Below are 27,294 nucleotides of genomic sequence, written 5' to 3'. Positions count from 1 at the left end.
TGAGGGCATTATTATAATGCTATATTATTTATAATTGATACTCATAAATATGACACAGTCATTAAGAAAAGATGAAATTATGTTCAAGTTTTTTAAAGAAGGCTAAGAAACATGTAACTGACTGGAAATTTCAAAGTTGTAAAAAATGTTTTGGGTTATTTGTAATAGCAGAAAAAATTGAAATATCCCAAATGACTATCCACAGGAGAACGGACAAATTATATTATAGCTCTAAAATGGAATACTAAGAGTAGTGAAAATAAAACGCAACTCCATGTGTCAACATGGATGCAACTTGAAAACATAATGTTGTATGAAAAGTGCAAGAATTATACATATAATTCCATTTATATGAAGTTTAGGAAACTTCAAATCTGAATGATATATTATTAGAAATACATATCTATGTGGTAAAACTCAAAAGAAAACCAATAGAATGGTAAACACAAAATTCAGTATAGTGGTTATTTCAGGGCTGGGAGAGGTGAGGGAGATACAGTTGGTTAGGGACATGTACATAGGACTTCAAAAATACTACTAATTTTTTGTTTTTGTAAAGCTGGATAATGGATACTTCAGTAGTTTTTATCATCACCATTATTATTTATAACTCATGTAGTTTAAAATGTGTTTCTATTTATGAACAAAAAAAATTGGTTCTTAAGAGTATATTTTAGTTATTTGGTAGTATTTAGTTATCAGAAATTTTCCAAAAATATCAGATCGGTGATTCATTATTGTTATTATTACAATGTAAAACATAAACAGATGGCTATACTAGGAAGCTCGCTTTTAAAATAATATTCATTTATTTAAACAAAGAAACTTTTCTATTAAATAGAGTATTGGATAATAGTATTTATTAGCTGGCTTTTATGAAAGGGAATTTTTCAAAATAGAATAATCCCCTAAATTATAGTATGTCTTCTAAAAATTCTGGTGCTTTGGGTTAATGAAGAGTAAATTTCAGTAACAAAACATTGTGTTAAATTTTAGAGAGAGCGTCACCTAATTCAGAGGATTTATATGTCATGATTATTTAATATTAATTACCTGAGAGTATTGTAGAAATTTCTGTTAAATACCTGAGGGTGTTGTAGAAATTCATGGAGGACATTTTTTCGTCCTCTAGTAATCATGACTGAGCATCTACACATTGCAATACTTATTCTATTCTAAAATACTGATTCTTTTTTTCTTCAACCTTTATTTTAAGTTCAAGGATACATGTGCAGTATATGCAGGTTTGCTACATAGGTGAACATGTGCCATGTTGGTTTGTGGCACAGATCATCCCATCACCTAGGAGTTAAGCCGAGCCTCCATTAGCTATTCTTGATGCTCTCCACCCTCCCCTCCAACAGGCCCCCTGTGTGTGTTGCTCCCCTGCCATGTGTCCATGTGCTGTCATCGTTCAGCTCCCACTTATAAGTGAGAACATGCAGTGTTTGGTTTTCTGTTCCAGTGTTAGTTTCTGATGATGATGGCTTGCAATTCCATCCCTGTCCCTGCAAAGGACATGGTCTCGTTCCTTTTTTATGGCTGCATAGTAAAATACTGATTTTATTTCTCCTTCATATTATAGCTATTATATTTATTTTTATTTAGATTACATAGGTCAATAAGCTAAAGTCAATAATTAAAAGGGACATTATAAAATATTTATTGTAAAAGGGTGTTAAAACTGATAAGGCTAAGAAAAAACTAATCTGAAACCCATATGGAATATATGGACTAATTTTTCTGAAGGGTTAAGATCAAGCCAGAAATCTCTAAGAAAAATTACATGAAGATTTAGAAGCTTTATGTATTTCTCCACTGTGTTTTTATTTTAATTGCATTATAACCCATAATTAATAATCTAATGCAGATTGACATCCATGAATAAGAAAAAAATCTATTACTTTTCATTTCTTGTTTATGAATAAAAGGATTCTGCTTCCCTTTTATTAAAATTCTAGAAGGCACATCTATTTTGAAAGGTTTTCTAGTGTATTTTTCATTGAGAATTTTTTAATACACAATTATTTTTAATTTCATCTGTCATTTTGGGAGGGAATAGAATGTAAGATTCTGTTTGGTTTTTATTGTTTTTTAACAGGTGGTTTGGGAACACAGTATGCTCTGATGCCTTGTATCAGGATCGCTCTTTTATGCAAAATGCTTTACTTTTCCTGGAAACTAATCTCCTTAAAAGCTAATACCCAAATCAAACAATGTACCCTTTTCAGTGCTGAATAAAAATGGGTCAGGAAGGGATTAAAAAACTGGCATTGCACTAAAGTGAGGCAATGAAAGTTTTACTTTTTAAGCTCCCCTTGTTATATGAGAATTTATAAATTACCAGTAATTTAGGCTCCATTCTTCTGCCCCTTCTTCTTTCCCTCCCCCTATGTAAGCCATTATTGTTGATACATGTACGAAACTTTTTTTTTAAGAAATTTTCCCATTACATGTTAGAAATTTAGAATGTCAATCAGCATTGAATCCAGTTTGCTACATCTGTATATTTAATCGGTGAAAAAACTGAGGCTGATTTTGCATTATATTTACTACTTCAGTTTCTGCCTGTGTCCATTCTTCATTCATCTCCTTTTTCCTTAGTGTCTGATGATCAACACTGTGTCCGTAATAGGCGTCAAGTTTACTGAAGTGTTTGATTCAATAAACACATCTGAAAATCTACTAGGTACAAGGACTTACAACAGTTGGTATAGAGTTGAGTAAATATAAGAGTTTGCAGTCTCATTGAGAATCCCTCAAAATAAGACTAACTTAGATATTTCCAGTACAAATGAAAATAGGTATCTGACTGTGGAGAGAGTATCTAAACTTTTTGACATCTTTTATTCATATGGAAAATGGAGGACAAATACAGACCTTTATATAGTTTTCTATAGTTAGTTTTCAGTACAGGAGATAAGGTATACAAAGTTCTTAGCATAGTACTGCCATGTAGGAGGATTCCAATAAATGGTTTATATTATTGGCACTGTTTTTATATTTGGCCATTAAACCACGCTTATTTTCTCCACATTATCTGTTTCCCTACTCCGAACCTATCAATTAAAAAGAATATCCAAGTCTCTATGTTTTTACCTATAAAATAACTGGATTAGACTTGGTAAGTTTTAGGATTTCTTTCATCTTTATAATTACATAGAACTTTGTTTAAGGAAGTGGGTACCATCCGTATATAGATTTTCCAAGTCAACTTAGTGTATATGAGTATTTCATATCATCTCTCCCTCTCTTCAAATGTTCAGTACTTCCTCCCTTTCTCTCTTAATTCAAAGAGAAAATAGAAAAATTGAAAAGAGCTCTACATATTTTATCAGTAAACACACGAACGTGTCTGTTTCTATGTCCATACACTACAGGCCCTTCGATCTTATTCCCATTTAAGCCCATGTCTCACTGTGCACTGTATTTCATCCCCTTGTGTCCTCAACAGTTTTTCTTATCAGTTATGCCAATCAGATAGCAAAAATTCTAAGGTACCTTTCACTATTTAAAATCCTCCCTTACCTCACTTAGCCCTACCCCGACCATGCCATTTATGTGCTCCCCTTTAACAAAACACCTTAGATATTCATGACTTCATCTTCTCTTCCTCCACTCTCTTCTTCCAGTCTTTTGTTTAAAATTACCCATTTTTTAAAGTTGTAAAAGTAGTACAATGAATACCCATGTAGCCTTCATATAGAATCACCAGTTTTTACTATTTTGTCTTACGTTCTCTCTTTATCTGACATACACATTTTTCTTCAACCATTTGAGAGTTCCTTGCAGACATCATAACATTTCACCCCAAAGTACTTCCATGTATGTCTCTTAAGAAAAAGGGCATTCTCTTATATAATCACAAGCCAATTATCACCTACAGGAAATTTGACATCAATATAATAATGTTATGGAATACACTGCCCGTATTGAAATTCTCCCAATTGTTCAATAGCGCTCTCACTCTCTCTTTGAATATGCAATAACAAATCAAAGATAGGCATTTTTTAATTGTCATAATATCTTAAGTATCCTTTAATATAGGATCTTGTCCTATAAAATTTGTTTTGTCTTTCTTAACTTTAACATTTTGAAAAAGAATCTATTCCAGGTATTTTACAGAATGTTCTCAATTTGGATTTATCTATTTCCTCTATTAGATGAAAATTAAACTATTGACAAGACTACAACAGAATAACTTAAACATTTTGGCCAGCATACTATAGAGCTAATGGTGTATGCCTTGAGTATACCACAGCAGGGAGCACATGATATCAGTTTGACACATTGTTTGTGATATTAGGTTTGATCACTTGGTTGATACGGTGTCTGTCAGATTTCTTCAGAATACTGGTTTCCCTTTGTAATAATAGTCTCTGAGGAGCTACTTTGAAACCACCGTGTTCTCCAGTAAGTTTTCCTCAATGGTTTTAGCATCCGTTGATGATTTCTATGCAAATCAGTTATTACAACGGTCATCATTAAATGGTGATTTTTGTATTTCTATTATGCCTTGTACATGTATCAGTTTTCCTTCTTCTCTCTTGATCCTATGATAATCAGACCTCTGTCCCATCATTCTAACAAAACTGCTGTTGTCAAGGTTACTAATGACTTTTATTTACTAAATATAATAGACTAGTCTCAGTCCTTATCTTATTTGGTGTATCAGCTGCATTTGACAAAGTTGATCATTTTTCTCTTGAAATACCCCTTGGTTTGCCTCTGAGAAACCAATAGAATAACCCCTTATCAGTCTCCTTTTCTGTTCTTCAGCTTCCAAATCTCTAAACATTGAAAAACTCAGGGCTTAGTTCTTATACCTCCACTGCAAAACAATATATGGCAGTTTGATTCTTTCTAATTGCTCAGGCTCGAAACTCTAGAGTTATCCCTGTCTCTTTATTTTACCCTCTACATCAGTCCATCAGCAAATTCTGTCAGCTCTGTTTTTGAAATGTGTCAAGACAAATACTTCTCGCTACTTCCACTGCTGTATCTTAATCTAAGCAACTATCATGTCTAGCCTTGACTATTTCAGTAGTGACCTAGTTAGACTTCCTATTTAAGTCAAATAATGTCCCCGAATCCATCTAATTCAAAATAAAATCCAAAGTTTCCACATAGATTAAAAAGCCTTGAGTACTGTAGCCCCTGGCTACTTCTTTGATCTTCTCTTCTGCTGTCTGGAATTCACTAACTGCAGCAGTCCTCCCTTATTTGCAGTTTCGCTTTTTGTGGTTTAGTTACCCACAGTCAACTGTGGCCCAAAAATATTAAATGAAAAATTCCAGAAATAAACAATTTATAACTTTTAAATTGCACATCATTCTAAGTAGCATGATGAAATCTGGCACAATCCCACTGCGTTCTGCCTGGAACATGAATCATTCCTTTGCCCAGCAAATCCACCCCGTGTACACTACTAGCCTGATGGTCACTTAGTAGCTATCTTGATGATCAGATCGACGGTTGCAATATTGCAGTGCTTGAGTCCAAATTTTACTTAATAATGGCTCCAAAACACAAAAGTAATGATGCTGACAGTTTGGATATGCTGAAGAGAAGCTATAAAGTGCAAGCATTAAGTGAAAAAGTAAAAGTTATTGACTTAATAAGGACAGAAAAAACTCGTATGCTGAGATTGCTAAGATCTGTGGTAAGAACACATCTATCCATGAAATTATGAAGAAGGAAAAAGAATCCATTCTAGTTTTGCTGCCGTATCTCAAGCTGCAAAAATTATGGCCACTTCATTGTCTGGTAAGTGTTTGGTTAAGATGGAAAAGTCCTTAAATTCATGGGTAGAAGACATGAGCAGAAATGTGGTCTGATTGATGGCAATTGGGTTCAATACTATCTAAGGTTTCAGTCATTCACTGAAGGTCTTAGAATGCATCCCAAGGATAAGGGGAGACTACTGTATACTTGTTATTCTCTTTGTTTGGAAAACTCTTCCCCTAGATAATCCATATACCTTACTCTCTCACTTTATTCAGATCTCAATGTCACCTTATTAGGCCCTTTCAGGTCAGCCTATCTGTGATAAGTTTACTCTTCCTTGCTCTTTCTCCCCTTTCTAATTTTTCTTTTTAACCCCTAATATAGTATATTTATTTGTTTTGTGTGTATCACCTATCTACCTGCACTGGAATGTGTATTCCATGGCAGCAAGGACTGCGATATACCCAACCCTTAAAACAGTGCCTAGCACATCTTAAGCACCTAATAAATATTTGTTGAATTAACTGTTGAAATTCTTCTTAGTATTCTATTAATGATGACAAGTGAAGACAGGTTTTTTTTTTCCACTTTCAATGTAAGTCTTAATTTTATATCTAGTCTTTTTTCCTCCTAAGACATTGTTTACATTGTCTCAAAGTATACTTCAGTTAGAAACTGTGTTTTTCTAGGTTGTATAAATTAATGGGTTATTTATAGTGTTGCTGCTTCTACTACTAATCCCAGTATGTTTTTCTAAGTATTTGGATATGATTCCTTAAAAGGTAACAAATTGCTTAGATGCTAACCTAGTTTATTTTTGTTATAAATAATAGCACAGTCTTTTATTAAATCATTCATTTATGAATTTTAAAGGCCATCAATACAAAGTATTTATTTTACTGCCCACATAATTCTCTAGGAAGTCTACCTGTCTTATATTGGCTAATGAAGGGAGAAAGTTCTAACTTCTCATTATTGAATTAAAAGTAAAACTAGCCACATGTTTATAAGATTAAACTAATGCAAAATTTTGACTCACCAACATCTCCCTGATATTTTTTTTCTTCTATTTATTTGGTTTCTCTGTGTATCTTATATATGTGGGATTTAAATAATAGGAAGAAATATATAAGACCTCAAGTCTGATTTTAGCAGTTCTTGGTTTGTTTGAATGAGTGAGGAAATTATCTTGCTTGTTCCGTGGGTATGCAGATACACGAATGTTACTTATAAATGCCCTCATGCTACCATGTCTGTGTCTCTAACATCAGGGGATGGATTTCAGAGAAGATATTAAGGTGTTTATATTCTTTTTTTTTATTGGGTATCCAGAAATGTTAAATTTTAAGCATTATCTTCAAGAGTTCTCATACACAATTAGCTATTTCGGTATAAAATTAAATGATTGATTTTAACGGTGAACACTACTTATGACTTTATGTTCTCAGGATATTTTTAAAGTTTACATTGTGTATGTCATGTTGTTTTCCTATGTTAATTTTCAAGAAGAAATGTTATAATAACTAATATATTTGAACTTTTAAACATTGTTTTTATAGCTCTCAATTTCAAGGAATAAAAATTATTTTGGTGCCTTTTATTCCTTTATGTTAATATTACCTTCTCAGTGACAGGAGCCGAAGTAGCATATAACTGAATTTTGCATTTTAAGTAATTTCTGGAGGTCCCTGGGAAACACAGTTGTCCTGAGGTGGAAGGGTCTATAATCTAAAGAAGCTGATCTGTGTCTTTGTTGACTCACTGCTGTCACTGGAACTGGATTTTAAAGAGCAAGTAGGCATTTTTAGGCAAAGAGGTAAATAAAGCAATATTTCCTGAAGTAGATTCCTAAAATAGTCCCTAAAGATAATTAGATAGTAAAAACATTCAGTTGTCAAGTAATCTGGGGAAATACTGTGTTATTCTGGATTAACCAGTTTCTATACTGCAAGACTCCTTAGCACTTTTACTGTGCTGGTGGGCATTGTGATTCTCCAAAAAAATAGAAAATGTATTAATTTTCTAAAGCTACCTGATGGTAGAACTCACTGTATTTCTCTCTAAATATCTTTTTATATCTCTTTCCTCTTAATATCTTGAGAGACTACTGTTCCACAAGTGTGAAATTTCTGAAATATTAGTATTCACGACAAAGTAAACTGCATGTTTAAAACCTCAGAAAGATGATACAACATGGTGTGTTTGAAGAATAACTGGTAATTTCATCTGACCAGAGAATGATGAGATTATGGGAGTAAAGGAGTGGCAGGAAGTGAGCTCAACCAGATGATGAAGTCTCAATGTTAAAAATCTGTCCTGTCAGCAGTGGGGGAACCAATGAAGACTTTTAAGAAGGGAAGTAGCATGAACATATTTGCATTTTAGAAGGAATGGGCATGAAAAGGTGAGACTTTAGGGCTGAGTGTTTAATTAGAAGACTATTACAAGTGACAAATAATTGTGAACTGAAGATGTGGCTTTGGTTGGAGGATGATGAGTGGATGATGATATTATTGACAAATAGAATATCAGGAAGAAAAGTTTCATGGTAAAAGAGTTCAGTTTTTGGACATGTTTGGCTTGAAGTCTCTGACGGCACAGGCATTTATTAAGAATGCAATTGGAAAATCTGATCTACAGTTCTAGAGAGCATTGTGAACTGAACTATGTATAGATTTGGGTATCAGTATGATGTTTCAAACCATAAGAGGATGAGAGAGATATAATAGACATCTTTCTGATGATAAATGTTTACGCATCCCACCTGAGTTTTTCTGTGGTTAATTTACTTCAAATCCAGAATCTTTGGTTCTGAGTTTCTGAAAATTTTTTTAAATGTTATCTAAATCTAGAAAGTATACCTTTAGCAAGTAAACATCAGGAGTGCTATGATTACTTTGGTTATTTGGTCGGTTGGTTTTGCGTATGCGTGCTTGTGCATGCTTACGCACTGTAGTTTTTTATTTTTATTTTTATTTTTATTTTCATGTAGAGACAGGGTCTCACTATGTTGACCAGGCTGGTCTCAAACTCCTGGCCTCAAGCAATCTTCCTGCCTCTGCCTCCAAAGTGCCAGCATTACTGATGTGAGCCACCATACCTGGCTGTATACTATGTTTTAAATGAGCTATTGTCCATTACTTTTGCATTCAAAAGTCTAAACAGTGAAGACATAGGAGAATTTGTATTTACTGAATTAGGTTGTGGCCAAAAGAAGCACCTACTCTGGATATACAATAACCATTAAGGTAAGTCTTGAATATATATATATTTTTTTACTAAATCCAAGCCATTTATATACATATGTTTTAACTCCAGCATTCCCACCACATGACATTTCCTTGAAAAATATACTTTAGCATGTCTGTCATGCTGATTTTAGATTGAAATCAAATATATTATCAAAAGTACAATGTTTAATAATGATGAAAATTTCTCTGGTGTCAGAAAAACAGATGAAATAAATACAGAGGGGAGGCAGCATAGTGCATTCTAAAGTAGAAAAAAGTTATATTTATTTATTTTTCTTAAAAAGACGGTAAACTTTACTACTATTTAACAGAGAAATTGTTAGTACTATGTATATTTGGGTCCTATTCAAAATATTTTACTAATAAAGGATTTATGTTTTCTGGGGTGGTAGATAAGAGCACACACCTTGAAGTGAGACCAGCAGGATTCAAATCCTGACTCCATCATGGAGTAACTATGTGACCAAAGCAAGCTACTTCATTATTTTTGTTTACATTTTTCATCTGATAATGCAGTAACAGTACCCAACCTCATTGAGCTGTTATGAAAAAGGATTGATATAATAAATAAAATATGCTTAGCACATCATAATCATTCAGTAGTGCTAATACCAGCAAATAAGAATATCCATTCAGTGGACTTCATATATACAGGTTGAGCATCACTAATCCAAAAATCCAAAATCTAAAATGCTCCAAAACCTGGAACTTTTTGAGTGCTGACATGATGCAACAAGTGGAAAATTCCACGCATAAGTACTTATCACAAACTTTGTTTTGAGCACAAAATAATTTAAAATGTTGCATAAAATTACCTTCAGGCTATTTGTATAAGGTATATGTGAAACATAAATAAATTATGTGTTTACACTTGAGACCCATCCCCAAGATATCTCATTATGTAGTTGCAAATTTTCCAAAATCCAGAAAAAAAATTTCTGAAACCCAAAATACTTCTGGTCCCAAGCATTTCAGACACTCAACCAACATCCATGAATCTAAATATACACAATTGTAACAATCTCCCTCAAACATCCCTAGCTCTTTTCTACCTAAAGACTTTTGCATCAGCAGTTCCGTTTATATGGAGTGCTTTTTCTCTTGTTTCCCATAGCTGGCTTCTTCTTTTTATTCAAATTTCAATTCAGTTATCTGCTCAATGATGGCTTGAAGATTACCTAATATAAAATATTCACCTAGTCAATTTCAACCATATTCTATTTTAATTTTCTCCATATAATCACTTAATTTTTATTATAAAATTCCCATCACTGGAATGTAAACATCACCCTTGTCTCCATTGTTTCCAGCACCTTGATCAGGGCTAGGCATATAATATGTGCTTTAAAAAAAATTGCTAAATTAATAAACTAGTCTGTTGAGGTTGTAATGAAAGAACCAGAGAAAAAGAGGGAGATTCAAAATTTCAGTTTCGGAAAAAATGCCTTCCCCTGCCCTACCTAGGCCCTAAACCAGTATACCTATTTCAGTAGACTCAGACCTCCCAACTGGTATAGTTTGAGTATAGTCTTGCTATTTTAGATCTGACATCCATTGTTACTTAGGATAAGATATGGTCACCCACATGTCTCCTATAGTACAAGCTTTCTCTGCCTAGCCCTTTGTATCTTTCCCTTTTCCTAAACCCTGCTGGCCGGAGCACTGCTAAACACTACTGCTGGCCAGGCGTGGTGGCTCACACCTATAATCCTAGCACTTTGGGAGGCCGAGGCTGTTGGATCACCTGAGGTCAGGAGTTCGAGACCAGCGTGGCCAACATGGTGAAACCTTGTCTCTACTAAAAATATAAAAATTAGCCAGGCGTGATGGCGTTCACCTGTAATCCCAGCTACTCGGGAGGCTGAGGCAGGACAATTGCTTGAACCCTGGAGGCGGAGGTTGCAGTGAGCTGAGATCATGCCATTACACTCCAGCCTGGGTGACAGAGTGAGACTCTGTCTCAAAAAAAATAAATAAAAATAAAAATAAAAAAAATAAATACTACCACTGCTAGGTACCACCCATCAAATTAGACCTATACGGATATCAATACTTTCCCAGATTGAGTCCTTTTTGAATACTAATTTGGATCACTGTTCCCACCCCTATCCATGCCTGTAGCTGGGTTCATTCCCAGAGTCTTTTTCTTTCCACCATGCCTTGCTGCTGAGATCCTAACATTCTTTACAGTTAGGCCCATGAAGTTAGGATCCTTAGAAAGGGAAAAGGAATGGTAGAACTGGAATGCAAAACTGCCTTTGCGGTTTATACAGACCCTATGTAACTTGTATGAATATCCTTGCCTTTGAGTGTTAACTTTTAAGTTTAATAACCATTCTCTATTTTGGTTATTGTCATAGATACTATTCAATGATGCTAACTCTTACAAAGCCAATATTATGGTATCTGTCTGATGCTCCATTGCCACATAAATAACCTCTGCAAAGCTTAGTGCCTTTTCATAACAATTATTGATTTTATTCACAGTTCTGCAGTTTGGTTAGGGCTTCATGGGAAAACTTGTCTGTTCTCCATACAGCATCAGCAGAGGAGGCTTGACATCTTAAAGCACATTGCTGTGTTCCAAGAGCAACCATCTAAAAAGACAAAAATTGGAAGCTGCCAGAAAAGAGCACCGTGTTGTTTCTGTATTAGATAGGTGAAACAGTCATGAAGCTGAGATTTAAGAACAGATATAGATGCCACCTCTAGATGGGAATACCATATTTTAATGTAGTATTAATATTGCCAAGAATTTAGGGCCATGTCACCTTAGATATTCAGCATTTCATTTTTTAGACAAAGTAAATGACAAAAAAATCAAAGAAGAAAACCTATAAGGTCAGATCATAGTGGAAATTAGAACACCATGTGCACAAAAGAAGTATTTTTTAAAAAATCACTTGACTCTGGGAAAGTTGGCATCATTTCAGATTACTACAGTGGCATTTAACCTAATTATTGTGAAACATCAGTTGGAAGCCAACTGAGGATTACTTGAATGGCCTCAAAAAGTTAACAAAACTATTAAGACACCTTACTGTTGTTAAGCCTCTGAAAAAGAGGGAAAAGAAGTAAATACCTAACTATTTTCTACAGTTAGCTTTTTTGTTTTAAAAACATTTCAGTTTGGTCTTGTGGGCAACTTAGACAATATTCTGGACTTAAAATAACAACAACAAAAACCCAAAATGCCAGAGCAAAGTAATGTTTACTTTGTGTGGTGTAAATGGTATTTGGATGAAATGAAAATATATGTGTTCAATTAACTGTGGATTCTGGCATTCAGAAATTAAAAGTTTTTTTCATCTTAGAGAAAAAAATAGCAGGAATAAGAAGGTTTTACAATTTCCATTATTCACTGTATGTAAGCTCTTCTATAAACAAAGCAGAAGCTTTGACCTGGTAAGAAATGTGATTATACTTTCTTCAACTTTTGTCCCTCAACCCAACATCTTGCCTAAACAGTTTTTAGTTATTGGCTTTTTAAAAGATGCTTTAGAATTAGATATGGAAGGGTGAAAGGTGCATGATATTTTTAGTCAGCATCTGCAGTACTATAACATGAAAGATCTTCCCAATCTATTTTCATTTCTTTCCTTCTGGATAATCCGATTTTGCAACAAATTGATTGCTCAACCTCTCCATGTCACTTTTCAATAAAATCAAAAAGGTTGCTACAGTCCCAAGGTGGGGAAATGGTCTCTTTCTGGAAAGGGTGAGACCCAAAGGTCAGTTCATTAAACAGAGTGTGACTTAGGAGACCTCTAATGCCTTAGCAATATATTCTAAAATCCTGACATTCGAAACTTAAATTGATCCTTTTCATTGATAAGCCTGCTCTTGAAAATTTTATTTAGAGGAAAAACTGAAGTAAAATACATTTTATAATTGACTCTGAATAATTAAATTTTTCCCTAAGATATAATTACTAGGGAATCCCTCATTTCCCTGCTAGAAAGCACCTCATTTCCTTGAACGCTCACACATGAAAAAGACACCAGCATTGAAATTCTGACATCACAATTAATTAAAAGCATCTGTTTAAGACAGACATAACAGATCATATTGAAAAGAAGACTGAACCCGACATTAGAAATCCTACTTTTAGAGTCCCAGCTTCATCACTTACCAGTTGCATGTCTTTGAACAAGTGCGAAGTTTGAGCAACCTATTTAGTGATCAGTGTCCTCATTTGTAAAATAAGAAAAATGTCATCTACTCTAACAACCTGACAGAGTTTTGAGGTTAGATGGTGTATCAAATATGCAAGTGCTTAATATATTGCAAAGCATCATATAAGCAGAAAGTATCCATCATTTTAGGAACTTTAATGAAACATATATGGATTTTTGTAAGTTGTGGCTGTTAAAATTTCTTTTAAGAACATTGTACAATGTGATTAATAAAATACATTTTCTAAGCACAAATATAATGTTTTGTACTAATTAAACAAACTATATGCTCATTAAGGATAGAAACTAAGAGTTACATATCTTTATGTCTCTAACAGTTTAGAGAACAGTTCTATATAGGCCAAGTTAGTTGTTTGATGTGTTTAATGAATGATTGAGAAAGATACTTAGGAGGTCATTATTCCTCAATTTGGAAGTATAAATTAGCCTTTTTTAACCTTATGAATTCCAATGAATTCTGCTGTCTTTTTAGTTAATTATTGAATACTCTAATAGTATATATAACAAAATTATAAGAGTAAATATGCCATCACACTGTTAAGCTGTTGATGATTTCATAGACTGAACTGTGGGGTTTGTGAATGGGGGAGAGTATAAGATTATTAGTATCCACCGTTACAAGAAAATTGTCACACTGAGGTCTGTGCAGCTAAGAGGATTAGTGATAGTAGCCTCTAATTGGCTTTAAAAATGTAAAAGTAAAATAACTATTCTAGATTTTTAGTATTTTCAACAAGTTATCGCCAAAATCTAAACAAAGTTGCCCTAACCTACAGTCTAAACTTTATGTTGCTGCCTAATTTCATGTATTTTCTCAGGAATTTCTTTAGGAATTTTGTTTTTCCATTCTAGCTTTTGAAGTCTACTTACACAGCTTTAAATGGCTGTTTTCTTATTCTCTCACAAAAGTTTTCAGAAACTTTTCTATCCCTACTTAAAATACTGTTTTATAGTTGACTTCTTTTACTGTTTTGCCAAATGCATGCATAGCATCGATATCTAACGTATTTTCACACTTAGTACCTGCAAAAATTAGCATAATGCCTTGAAATGCAGTTTGTCATAATTGCAGAGAAAACTCATTCACGATACTTTTATTGAGAACCTTTTATGTGCTTATCAGTCCCCTGGTAATCTTTTCATTTAATTGGACCCAAGTTTATGCAGTTCTAGGAAAAAATATTCATATCTATTTCAGGGAGACAGAAGCAATTTCAGCTAATGGTTTTTGGGGGAGTTATTTTAATGAATTATACTTAGGTATCATTTTATAATAAATCATGTCACTGGTTAACAATAATAGACTTTATAGTATAAAAGATTTGTTATTTTGGGTAGTAACAAAGAGCTTGAAAAAGTAACTTTTTTTCTCGTTTGTCTTTAAAAAAATTGTTATTGGCAAAAGTAAGAGATGTTTTAAATTCATCCTGGAATAAGGAAAGGTGATGGGGTTCCTAAAGTTTTAAAGCAAGGAGATAGGTTTTAAGCAAAGGGAACAAATTATATAAAGGAACTAACTCATAAGGTGTGATAAATTCAAAGAAATGTCACTTGTGTAGAGAGGCTGGAACAATGGGCAAATATCAAAAGTAGCAGATGAGGTTAGCAAATTAATCAGGGCCCAGATCATTAAAGGCCTTGCTTTCTTGCCAAGACATCAATATTTTTTTCTTAAGGCAGAGAGGAGGCTGTAAAGGTATTTAAGCAAAGGAGAGATACTTTAATGGGTAGATTTGGAAGGGACTTTAGTAATATACTGAGGAAAAGCACGCTCAGTGATTAGCTATGGAACAACGAGACAGAATGTGGTCAGCATAGTGCATCAGGGGTATAACAAAGGAAGAGGAGCCTGAGAAGGAGGGTGAGGAGAATTTAATAGGGCTTCAAAAGATTTCTTGATCTAGAACACCAGGGTTCAAAATGATTTAATGAGTTCAATTGATTCCATTTTATTTTTTAATTAAATCACTTAATGGCAGAGAGCATCATTTGGGGTTCAATGCTCCAGATAATTTTATGGATAATCCTATCTAATTTAAGGATATACTATATCCAGAATAAAAATGATGCAGACTAACATTATAAAAGAACACTTTAGTTGGTAATAATGTAAAATTAACAATGCTGTCTATTCAGATTGAACTTGTCCCTAAGCAGCTCTAAGCACATTAAATATGAAAGCAAGGCCATGTTTTCGGTAAGACACAGAGAGGCAAACAACAAGCAATAGTCATTCCTATCTGGCCCTGTCTGCCTGTATTTTCACGTCAATCTGATGTTCTACTACTTCCCCCATTCATCTCTCATTTTTAGGTGCAAGTGAGTTAATTGTAGTTTTCTCCTAAATATGTCATATTGTTCTTGGCATGCCTTCCCCATCCCCATTCTATCTGGTAAGTTTCTGATCCTCCTTAAATGCCCAAGTCTCCGTAAAGGCCATTCTAATGTCTCAAGACTTTTCTATTTTATCTTCAATGCACATACTTTTGCACATAATTAACACACACCTTCTTCTTAAATACCCTGTTAACTTCTTAAGAACAGAAACTATGTCTTCTTATTCATTTCTGTTGAGATGCATCCTCTGCATATAGATGAGTATCGGGCATATAAGTAGGTACCTTATTGTTCCAAGCATGAAAACCATAGCAACTGTGGGGATAGAACCTCAGCTTTGCTGTTGATTGCCCTATAAAGCATGATAAATGACCATTCATCAGCTTGTCTTTCTTAATGCTGTTAATCAGACCTCTTTTGAAAACATTAACATTTGTGGTTGTCGCCTTCCCTCTCACCTGTTCAAGGTTCTGTTAGTGCCACCTTGTCTATTCAATTGTCTTACACCTTCTTTAAAAGAGTGATGTATACAACATTGATCTCTGTTGAAAAAATTTGCTTTTGCTCTTGATTTTTTTACCTTTTCAGTGTGTTTTTAAAAGCTCTAAACATAGTTTTAGCCTTCTTTGTCTCTGTATTTAAAAAAATAATCACAGAATACTGTTGGTGTGCTGTATCTCAAACAAATGTTTTGAAAACAAACCAGCAAAAGAATATTTAGTAAAGACATCTAATAAGTATCCATGCACTCTTTTAAAAGTAAGTTATAACTTGTAAGATACTTGTTATTTTAAGCTAAGAAACAAAAAATTAAGAGCTACCTGATTTGGGACATAAATTACTACACTGAACATGTGTGCTGGTGGCACATGTACACATTTTCCAGTGATTTTTTTTCATTATTTGATGCTTTGGATGAACCAAAAATGCTGGCGTTTTAACATGGCTTCCCCCTTGCTTAAAAATTGGCTCCTTCACCTCTGTACTTTCTTTTCTGGCAATGCAAACCACACTGAAGTGTCTAATCAAGTAACTCCTAACTGGAATTAGACAAAGAAAAAACTCATTTGCAGAAGAACTGCATTGCAGAACAAATGACATTATTTGTATTAAAACATTCTACACTTAGATTTCTTTTTCCGTGACACTAGAGATCCATCATTTTTAGTCAAGCTAAAAATAGACTGTAATTTTATGCTTGTAAATAATGTCTCAGGCACAAGGATACTGAATAAAAATAGAAAGTAGGATTTGATTTTTAAATTAATACTGTATCCCAAAATACCACTTCTTTACCTTGTTGAATATATTTGAGATCCTGCTCATATTTCCTGGAGCTTCGTAATATTTATAAAACTAGAATGGGGAAAGAGAATGCTTTATTAGAGGCAGCTTTTCCATAAAGCATCTGAGCACCATGCTGCTGTATTTTTAGCTCAATCTCTGTGAATATTATGTGCAGTGTATGGTCTCTCAAACACAACCCTGAAAAGTACCTCTTTGCTTTCAGCCTTCATTTCTACATGTATTTTTTAATATGCAAAGATGCAGTATTAGCAAGAAAAACAGATCTCCATCAGCATTTGCTTTTGAAACAGACCTAAGGAAGTTAGGTAATTCTAAATTTCTAATTAAAAATGTGGTATAGAACTTGATATTAGATATTCCATTTAACAATTTTTTTCCTATCTCCTTATTCTTAACAAAAACATTCCTTTTAACTTTCTTTTATGAAAATTCTTTGACTAGGAACTGTTAAGAAATCTACAAACAGAGCAAAGATAGAAATGCTCGTGCTCATTCCTTACTTCATGGTGGCTCCATTTAATAGTGGTATTTTTTACTCTAGGTCTCCAAAGAGCCTCAAAGTACTTTTCTTTTTGCCTTCTGACACCTCCTTTCCTCCCCTCTTCTTGTTCTTATTCTTTCTCCTGCAAATCAAAACTGCATTGCCATAAAAATATAACGCATATTTGGATGAATAGAAGGATGGATAGAAGTATGATAAATCAAGTATAGTAAGTTGTTAATGGTAGAATCTAGGTGGAGGGTAAAAAGGCATTCACTCTAAGATTCTTTCAGTTTTGCTAGATGCTTGAAAGTTGTCATAACAAAAATCTCTTAGGAGTGGTTACCCATGAAGGGTGGGATTACAGCTTTTACTTATTCTGTGTTTAAATATTGTGCACTTATATTGTCAGAGAAAAATGAAGATAGTTCTTTTAAAAGCTACATGAATCTGTCTTCACGAATGAAGTCATCAGAGTATTGACTTAAATATTCTTCATATTTGAAATTTACATTCATCCATGCTAAATAATTAAGGATGTGACAAAATAATCAGCTGTGTATGATGCTCACATCATTACAACAGGAAATTGGGTACTTCAATTATAGTGTATATATAGTCAATGGAATACTATGCAGCCATTAAAATATATAGATAGAAACAAACGCATTGACATGGAAAGATATTTATAATATTTCATATTTTGTAATATAACATTTTATATTTTATACCTAGCTAGAACACATAAAATTTATGAATATAACTGAAGGTAACCATACATATACATAAAATGTTATCACTGAATTATGATGCTATAAATTTTTTTATAGAGATTTTTTTATTTACATTTAAAAATATTTCCTAAAATAATATTTTCCTGTGCTTTTTAACTTAGTAACATAAGAGAGAAGGAAAACAGAAAAGAGAAGATAAGAAAAAGGTCATGCCATTTTTCTGGGAAAAAGGAGCAAGGAAACCTTAGTATGTTTAATTTTGTATCAAACCAAAAAGATTATCGGGATTTTCCCTTTTATTTATATCATGGAAATCTGGTGTCACATTTTCTTAATTTTGCTCGTGTAAAGAATGCACTTGAAATATGTAAAAACAAATAATTTCATTCATTCGTCTGAAGATATTTTCATGGATTTGACTAGTGGTTTTGAAAGGAAAGTTAAGATGTTTTTATGTTGTGCGGCCCCAGGCATTTCATACTTGGAAATGCCCTATCTTGAATCTCTAATTGCATTATATTTCTGTCTGACTCACGAGGAAAGGAAGCTTCAAAGCAGAAAACAGAAAATCCAATTTCTCCCTAAATACAATAACCATTGATATATTTCAGACAATGTAACACCTATGTTTCAAGGTTTCCCAGTGTCCTACACAGAAGAATCAAGAGTTCAAGGATGTGCCAGTTAAGCAATAAAAATATTTTTACTTATTATGGATCTCTCTATAAGGAGATTAAGCAATGTGCTGAAATTAGGTAGTCTTTACAATATGTCTCTGAAAAAAGATAAAGGGAGAAGACAATTACTGTTATTTTTTCCATTCTGCCAACATTAATTGGACACTTGGTTTATGACCCTAAACTTAGTGTTTCAGTTATTGTTTCCACGCTTTAAAAGACATATTTTTCCCCATAGATTTTCTTTCCATAGCTATTGAAGGAAATGTTGAATAGACATAAAAGTAAAACAAGCAAAAATAAAGTTCATCTCAGGTTCTAGTCCTCTAGTCCTCATAGTCTGTTATATGGAATTCATCATTTATTCTTTTATATGTATGTATGTGTGTGTATGCTCCTCCCCCTCCTCCTCCTCTATGCTGGTAGCCTATTTTAAGCATGTCTTCTTGTTCCCTCAAAATATGTAATGTTTTATGTTCTTCATCTCTTGTCTTTCTCAGGTAAAATGTCCAGTGATCGTGCTTTGAGAAAGCAGCAACAGTTGAACAACCTTGTCTATGTGGTAACAAATCAGGCAAAACCTGGTGACAGAATTGTGGATTTCTGCAGCGGTGGGGTATTTTATCTCTCCTTTCATCCTTTTTAGTCTTTCTAAGATTATGAGACTTTTCTATATTACATTCAATGTCACGTTTTTATTTGTAAAGATTGTGGTTTCAGAATGAGGAAAAGCTGTGGGGACCAAAGCTAACTTGTTTGTCTTACTGACTTTTTCAGGGCCATGTTGGAATTGTCCTTGCTCACATGCTGCCATCATGTCAGGTAAAGCCAGAATAAGAGATAAAAGGAAATATTTTAAAATTATACAGTTCAGCTAGCCAAATTTGGTTTATCCCTGCTCTTGGAGTTTCTAATCACTCACCCAAGTCAAACATGTGGCACAGGCATTGTCTTTTCTTTGAAATAAACTTCCAAGACTCAGAATCTTAAGGAAAAAAAAGTAAAGTAAGATCATAAAACAGTTATCAATTTTTAAAGGAGGTTTATAGGTTTAAGTAATTTTTCAAAGAAATAGCTATTTTATTGCTAAATAAAATAATTTGCTTCAACTAGTTTAATTTTCAATATAATTTTAAATGGAAATATTAACCTCTGAAACTTGCTGAGCATGTTCTTTTGGTATCTTGATTTTGATCCATTGCATCAAAATTATAACAACAGCAAAATTTTTTAAAGCTAAAAAAAAAAAAAAAAACCCAAAACCTACCATAGTGATCCATCAAATGCTTTGCTTTTCTTGTTCTCATTAAGTCATTGTCCATATGGATGCTAATTGTTGCAAATTTTAAAAATGCAAACACAATTTGTCCCTTGCTTTCACTCAATATTGTATCATAAATGTTTTTTCCCTATTGCTAATAGTTTTACGTATCATCATATTTCAGAGACTACAAAATATATTTTCAAGTAAATATAATGTATTCAATCATTGCCACAATTTGTTAGAATTTTGTGCTGATTTTAGTCTTCTGCCATGTTAAATCAGTTCCTCACTGTGACCACTTTTTAGCATAAAGTCTGTTTGTTTTTGTTTTTGTTTTGTTTTTAATACAAACTCAACTGCAACAGAGTCTTTGCTTGTGAGCTCTCTGGAAGGTGTGAACTAATTATAGTGAATACTTCCGGAAGAAAAAAAAATGTGGAAGAACTAATAGACTGGCCAGAATAACATGTAACAGAATGATGACGAGGGGACAGGGAATAGCATTCGTTTATTTTTTTTTTTCTTAGAGAATAAACAGGAAAATAAATAAGGAATCCTGGGAGAAGAGGCAGGTGTTTGTTTTATTATTAAGTAAAGCAACAATTTTGTGATTGAGTAGGAGAAAGAGAGCTCACAGAGTAAAATTCTGAGAAGCAGAGTCAGGGATGTAATATCTTTTCTTCCCTTATTAATACTTCTGGAAGCTTAGAAAGGTTGAAACCAAAAATGAGTAATCTTGTCTAGAATAAAATCAGGAAAGCCTTTCACACCAAGTATAGTCTAACAGGTTTTTCAAACAGATTTTTTCTTACAGACAAGCATAAGAACAAAATAAGAACTAGGAATGATAGTGATGAAAGTGACTTAATTCTTTTCATTTTTCTCCATTCAAACCATCTTCTCTGCCTAGATTATCACTGGAGGCTCCTAACTGGTTTCTCTGCCCTCTGGCCTTGTTCCCACCTATCCATACCATACATTACAGACTACTAAAACTTCTTTTATCATGAATGCATGATCTGGTTTCGGTTTACCTCTCCAGCCTCATTTTCAACCTTCACACCCTGTCCCCCTATCGCCACTATCACCATGACACACATTGTGCCCTGGAAACTGTGTACCAATTTTCTCAGTTCTTCAAACATGCCATATTCTTTCTCATCGTGGGCCTTCATGTGCACGCCATATTCTTTCTCATCTTGGGCCTTCATGTGTGTTTCTCTCCCTAAAATACTCTTGCATTCCCCACAAATTGATTTGTATTCATTTTTTAGGCCTCAGTTAATATGTTACTTCCCCATGAAAATAGTCATCAAGTTTGAGTGCTCCCGTTGACATTGTTTGTCTTTCATTTAACGCTTATCACACTGTATTATTATTATTTTTTGATGTTTTGTTTTTGGTTTTTTTGTTTGTTTGGTTGGTTGGTTGATTGGTTGGTTTTTTTTTGAGACAGATTCTCCCTGTGGCACCCAGGCTGGAGTACAGTGGTGCGATCTCAGCTCACTGTAACCTCTGCTTCTCGGGTTCAAGCGATTCTCCTGCCTCTGCCTCCCGAATAACTGGGACTACAGACGCACACTACTATGCCTGGCTAATTTTTGTATTTTTAGTAGAGACAGGGTTTCACCATGTTGGCCAGGCTAATCTCAAGATCCTGACCTCAAGTGATTGCTTGCCTCGGCCTCCCAAAGTGTTGGGATTACAGGCGTGAGCCACCACGCCCGGCCCACGCTGTATTATTATTTCTTGTTTCACTTATATCACTATGCTTCAAAGCTATATCACTATAGTTCAAAGACCTTTCATTTTTCCTTTCTGTACCAGATTATTGACATACTTCCTGCCACAGAATAGAGGCTCAATATAATACGTTCTACATTATTAAAGCTATGAAATAGAGTAATAATGCTTTGCCTAATGTCTGAATTATGTTACTAAATATACTATTGTTTTCTGGGTAAAATCTAGGTTACATTAATAGAAAACAAGGAATTATCATTAATTCGTGCTAAGAAGAGAAGTGACGAACTGGGTTTAAGCAACATTTGGTTCATTCAAGCAAATATGGAATATTTTACTGGGATGTTTAATATTGGAGTAAGTAATCAAGTAATTTCAATTTCTTTAATTAGCTAAATAAGAAAAATTACATGCCTTAGAGTAAATAAAAAAGATAATTTTGTGTTCTTTGCTAAACAAATTTATAATTTTGTATACTTATATTATCTATGAAATATAGCATATTAATGAATATTATTTTATTCATAGTACTTCATCATTACATAATAGAGATAACATTGGCTCCTCTATCAGACCAGAACTTTATTCTCTTCACTACAGAATCCCCAGTAGCAAGTGCTGAACACTGGTTAATAATTGAGTAATTGATTCTGATGAACATGACTTGCTTTGGTTTATTCTGCATTTTTAGAAGACAGGGAAAAGAAGAAAGAAGAAAAGAAAAGAAAAATAACTTGTTAGTAATCTCTAAATACAAGCATTGCCTTGTGATTTTTTTTAGCTAAGATTTTATATTTACATGTATTTTCAGGTTCCAAGAGAGAAAGTATATTGACCATGTTTCTAAACCTTTGGATCAAATTGTTATTATTTGATATTATGAAAAATCTGTAAGATATGTAATTCTGCCTGATCATTAAACCACAGGGTTTTATTATTTCTTGTAGAATTTGAGTTTTATGAACATGTTAGTGTTGCTGCTATTTCTTATATTTGCTTTAAATAATTTTTTTCCGATTTTGGAATATACATTTTGATAGTAATACAGAAAAATACGTAGTAATATAAAGAAGAAATAACCTATATGCCTACTATCAAGTGATAAATACTATCAAAAATCTTTAGTTTTTATATATTTATGCACTCATATAAATGCATATTTTACACGTATCTGAACATTGTTAAGACCATACTACATAGGTCCTGCATTGACTGAATACTGTTAAAAATCTTTTACCTACTTTTTAATCATACTTTTTTTCTCATTGTTATAATGCAATTATTACTATGATGGATATTTTATGCATCCTTTAAGAATTTTGATGCATTTGCCAAACCACTTTCCAGGAAGGTTCTTAACTGACATCCTTTCTAATTACATATGTTCATATAAACATGCGGTTGTCTAGGTAGAACTTTTATCAACTTAAGTAATTCAGACCTTTTATAGTATTTCTGACTTTTACCCTGTGAAGTTTATTTCTTAAATATTGACTACTGCAAATTTGGGGGTTTATTGTAATTTTTTTTCAACCTAAAACGTATGCTATTTGTTTCCTTTGTAGACACAATCTACAGTTTCCTTCTCTTTTTATAAGCCTGGCTGTTAATAAAGAAATTCAGGAAAATGTAGACATGTAATCTAGAAAATTCAAATTAAAAATATACCTGTGCAGCTTTAACTTTACATAAATGTTGAGGTAAGGTTTAGAGCTTCTCCCATGAAACAAGCCATTAAACCAGTCCAATTATTACCAGTACACCAGACAGAATGGTAGCAAGTAAATGTGAACTGCTACCCATTTATTTACCTCACAAAGCGTGGAATTTCCAGCCTATGTCTGTTCCATCCGTCTCTTGGCCCTTCATGACTTATAGATGCTAAATCACTCTAGCATATTCTTGTAACTTCCAAGTGTATAATTTACTAATGCCAACTAAAAATGTATGTATCTCTTTGGAAGTGAAATTTTTCTCTGCATATCGTAATACATCTATAATGACTTTTTTTCCTTTCATAATTACCCTTGTCAAGGTGTATAGAAAATGGATTAAAATTGCTTAGAAGGCTAAATTAAAAGTAGATTCACTCTGAAGAGAATAATTTGCCTAGGAGAGTAATTGAGGTATTGTCACTAGGTAAATCAGACTAAATGCATCAGAGGTTCTAACTCCTGTATTAAATGCATTCCAGTAAAAATAGTGTGGCTGTTTAGTAAAATACACACAAAAAAATTTTTAAAATATTGTGGCTAGAGAGGAAAGCAGAATAACCAGATATTGGAAATGCATTAAACTGCATAAATTCATAGTTTTGTGATATTTCAATAAGGGCTTAGTTAGCATTTATCTTTGCTTAGTAAATGCTTTATTTTTTTCATTTACTATTTTTCTTTAGCTATAAAAATTAATAGTATAAACAAGATTTTAATGAAAGAATTTTAAAAGACTTAGAAACAACTAAGTCTTTTTAAATTATTAAATTTTATAATATGTGTATTAATACCCATGCTCTCAAACAATATTACAAATATTTATTTGCAAATAGTATTACATAAAGGGCCATGACTCTGGAAAAATGCTCATTTTGCATTAAAAACAAAAACTGTATCAAGGCTAAACAGCTTGCCACCAACATGTTTATTTGGAAAATTTCAACAATAACATACAGTCATTTCAACCAGATGATAAGGTACTGATTTCTAACAGTATTGGTGAATCCTTTCTGTTCATCAATATGTATATGAAAATCTCAAAACAGTTTTATTTTCTAGTTATTGGTATTTGCTTTTTGCTGTTTTGCCCACATAATTTTTAATTACTGTTTATGACTCGTAAGTGATGACTGCTTAATTATAAGCTCATTTCTATTTATGTAAGTATGTTAATGTACAATTAAAAGAAGCATGTGCAATTATAGACTATAATTCAGTAACATTTTTGATGAGTAATTATATGATCCTTGTTTTAAAAGATAAGGACCTTGAGAAATTATATATTCTGCAGGCACGCTTTTTAAAAATCATTGAGGCAAAATAGGGGACTTCCGAGATGAAAATAGCAGATAGAGGTATTTCAACCCTGCTTCTCCCCAAAAAAGTTCAGATCCCCAAATAACAAGAATCAGAAAAATCAAACTCTATGATGAAGCTATATTCAACATTCTATAACTTGAATCACAATATGAAGTGTGAAAGTGAAAAGCAGATTGAAGAAAAATGATAAGTTATTGAGTAGAGGAGAAGGAAGATAAAATTTAAATGCATGCCAGGTAGAGTGGCAAGAAGGCTATCAGGACAAAAACCACTTTGCTCCCACAGAATCCCAGAAAAGTTTAGGAATTCAGAACATCAGAAACCTCAGAGGAAACGAATAGGGAGGGACTGAAATCGTGTTTAATTAAGAATATTATTTAGAGACAAGATTCCTGCTCTCATCTTGTGTAAACAAGAAACTACCTCTCCCCAACTCCTAAGAGAGACAGGAAGTTTATTCTATAGAAGAAACTGAACCAGAGAGGCACCAAGTATAGTGATATCAGGCATAGAGAAGGGCAATGGTGATGTGTCATACCAAGAATAAGAACTAAATGAGAATCTGCATACTGAAGGATAGATCTCTTCCCTACCCATCTGCCTTCTAATTCCAGAACAACAGAATCCAGGATCATTTCCACAATCACCAGGATTAAAAGATTCCCCTCTGTAGAAGCAGAACTGTCCCCAGAGAAAAGAACTACAGATACTACAGCTATAATTAAAAAAAAAGAAAGAAAGGCACCTGTCTGGGCTTTTTCATCACCCAATCACTAGTGAAGCCCACCAGTTTTCAAAGCCTTACTCTTTCATTCAGAACTTCCAGTCAACTTTTTAGTGGTTTACTCTTTAATATGAACAGCTAAAGGAATACCAAACATGGAAAACTTCCAAAATGGAAGATAGAGACCTGTATTAGTCTGTTCTCCCACTGCTAATAAAGACATACCCAAGACTGGGTAATTTATAAAGAAAAGAGGTTTAATTGATTCACAGTTCCACATGGCTAGGGAGGCCTCACAATCATGGAGGAAGGTGAATGAGGAGCAAAGTCACGTCTTACATGGCGGCAGGCAAGAGCGTGTGCAGGGGAACTCCCCTTTATAAAACCATCAGATTTCGTGAGACTTATTCACTATCATGAGAACAGCATGGGAAAGACCCACCCCCATCATTCGGTTACCTCCCACTGGGTCCCTTCCATGACACGTGGGAAATATGGGAGCTACAATTCAAGATGAGATTTGGGTAAGGACATAGTCAAACCATATCAAGACCAAAGCAACAAACATAATAAAGGGTCTTAGTCAGGGAGAGACTAGAGCAGATAATACATTAGTGAAACAAGGATATAATAAAAAAGAAAAAGAGGGAATGATCAGAGAACAAGAAAGGACATCTTGAAAAATAAAAATATGCTAGCCAAAATTGAAAACAAATTAAAAATTAAGAGATAAAGTATTTTTTTAAAGAAGTATAGGATACCACTTGAAAAAAATAGAACTGAAAAAAAAAAAGAAGAAGAAGAAAAAATGAATCTGGAAAGAAGCAAATTTTTTAAATTAGAGATTTAGTCCAGGAATCAAATACCTCAGTAATAGCAGGACCAGAAAAAGAAAACTGGTAAATGGTGGGGAGGAAAACATCAAAGAAAATATAGGAAAATGTGTTGATAATTAAGAATGCATTTCTCTTGATAAAGTAAACTTACAAAATGGCCTAAGCCAAGGCACATTGTGAAATTTCAGAACACCAAGGGTGACCAGATTTTCCCAACTGTTTCCACACAGGGAAAAAAAAAATAGTGATATACAATAATTTAGAATCAACATGCTGTCACACTTCTTAATAGTAGTGTGGAAGGCTCGGTGACAGTGAAACAATATCTCGAAAATTCTAACAGAAAACTTCTAATCTAAAATTCTATACCTAGCTAATCCATCAATCTAGTAAAAAAAAGTAAAAAAAATAAAAATTCGACAGTCAAGGTCTCAATAAAATGTACATTGTACATACCCCTTTTCAGCAAGCTACTAGATAATGTGCTTCATTAAAATAGAAAGTAAATAAGAAAAAGGATTAAGTGGTATCCAATACAAGAGAAAAATTTTTAGTATCATGGGAGAGGGAAGTCTTAGGGCAAGAGCTAGGGAACAGGCCTAGAAAGCATTGAGTCCATATTTTAGTAAAACATCAGAAAGCCCAGGAAAGATGTCTCTAGGAAAGAAAAATGGAGCTGACCAATTATCTGAAAGTTTTCAAACAGTGGAAAATTATATTGTAGAGCATTTTACAGAGCTTTTGGGTAGGGAACGACTTGGATGTTAAAAAAACAAGCAGAAACCCTGATATCCATCACACTTCCCTCGGCAGTGAACAGTATATACAAAACCATGAGAAAAGATGGAAAAAGGGAGGATAGTGTATAAATGTGCAAAAATAAAGCCAAAAGCTCTTCTCTCCTAGTAGAAAGATAATAAAAAATGTCTAATATTTACAAATCAAGAGATATCAGTATACATTCATCATATAGAAAAACAG

General features: G+C 33.5%; 1 protein-coding gene and 1 long non-coding RNA gene across 9 annotated transcripts in view; one reads left to right on the top strand and one right to left on the bottom strand.

Annotated features, from left to right (window-relative positions):
* The window catches only part of GSTCD (glutathione S-transferase C-terminal domain containing), a 166,607-nt gene that overhangs the window by 94,426 nt on the left and 44,887 nt on the right, over positions 1–27,294 (top strand). For all 8 annotated transcript variants that reach the window (XR_009211340.1, XR_009211341.1, XR_009211342.1 and 5 more), the window contains exons 6-8: positions 19,212–19,327; positions 19,489–19,533; positions 21,947–22,075. Coding sequence is in view for 5 of the 8 variants with exons in the window: in XM_032173241.2 (XP_032029132.1) it covers positions 19,212–19,327; positions 19,489–19,533; positions 21,947–22,075 (290 nt within the window). In the remaining 3 variants the exon portion in view is untranslated. The remainder of the gene's footprint in view (positions 1–19,211; positions 19,328–19,488; positions 19,534–21,946; positions 22,076–27,294) is intronic.
* Positions 16,807–23,469, bottom strand: LOC116481037 (uncharacterized). The gene is made up of 4 exons (XR_009211343.1): positions 23,387–23,469; positions 19,634–19,696; positions 17,320–17,442; positions 16,807–16,867 (listed from the first exon to the last, which is right to left on the bottom strand). It is a non-coding gene; the product is annotated as an uncharacterized LOC116481037 (long non-coding RNA).

This window comes from Hylobates moloch, unplaced genomic scaffold (assembly GCF_009828535.3).
Source record: "Hylobates moloch isolate HMO894 unplaced genomic scaffold, HMol_V3 SCAFFOLD_2, whole genome shotgun sequence".
In the NCBI taxonomy this organism is placed as follows: domain Eukaryota; kingdom Metazoa; phylum Chordata; class Mammalia; order Primates; family Hylobatidae; genus Hylobates; species Hylobates moloch.
Note: the sequence above shows the minus strand (reverse complement) of the source record. Positions and strands in the feature narration are given on the sequence as shown.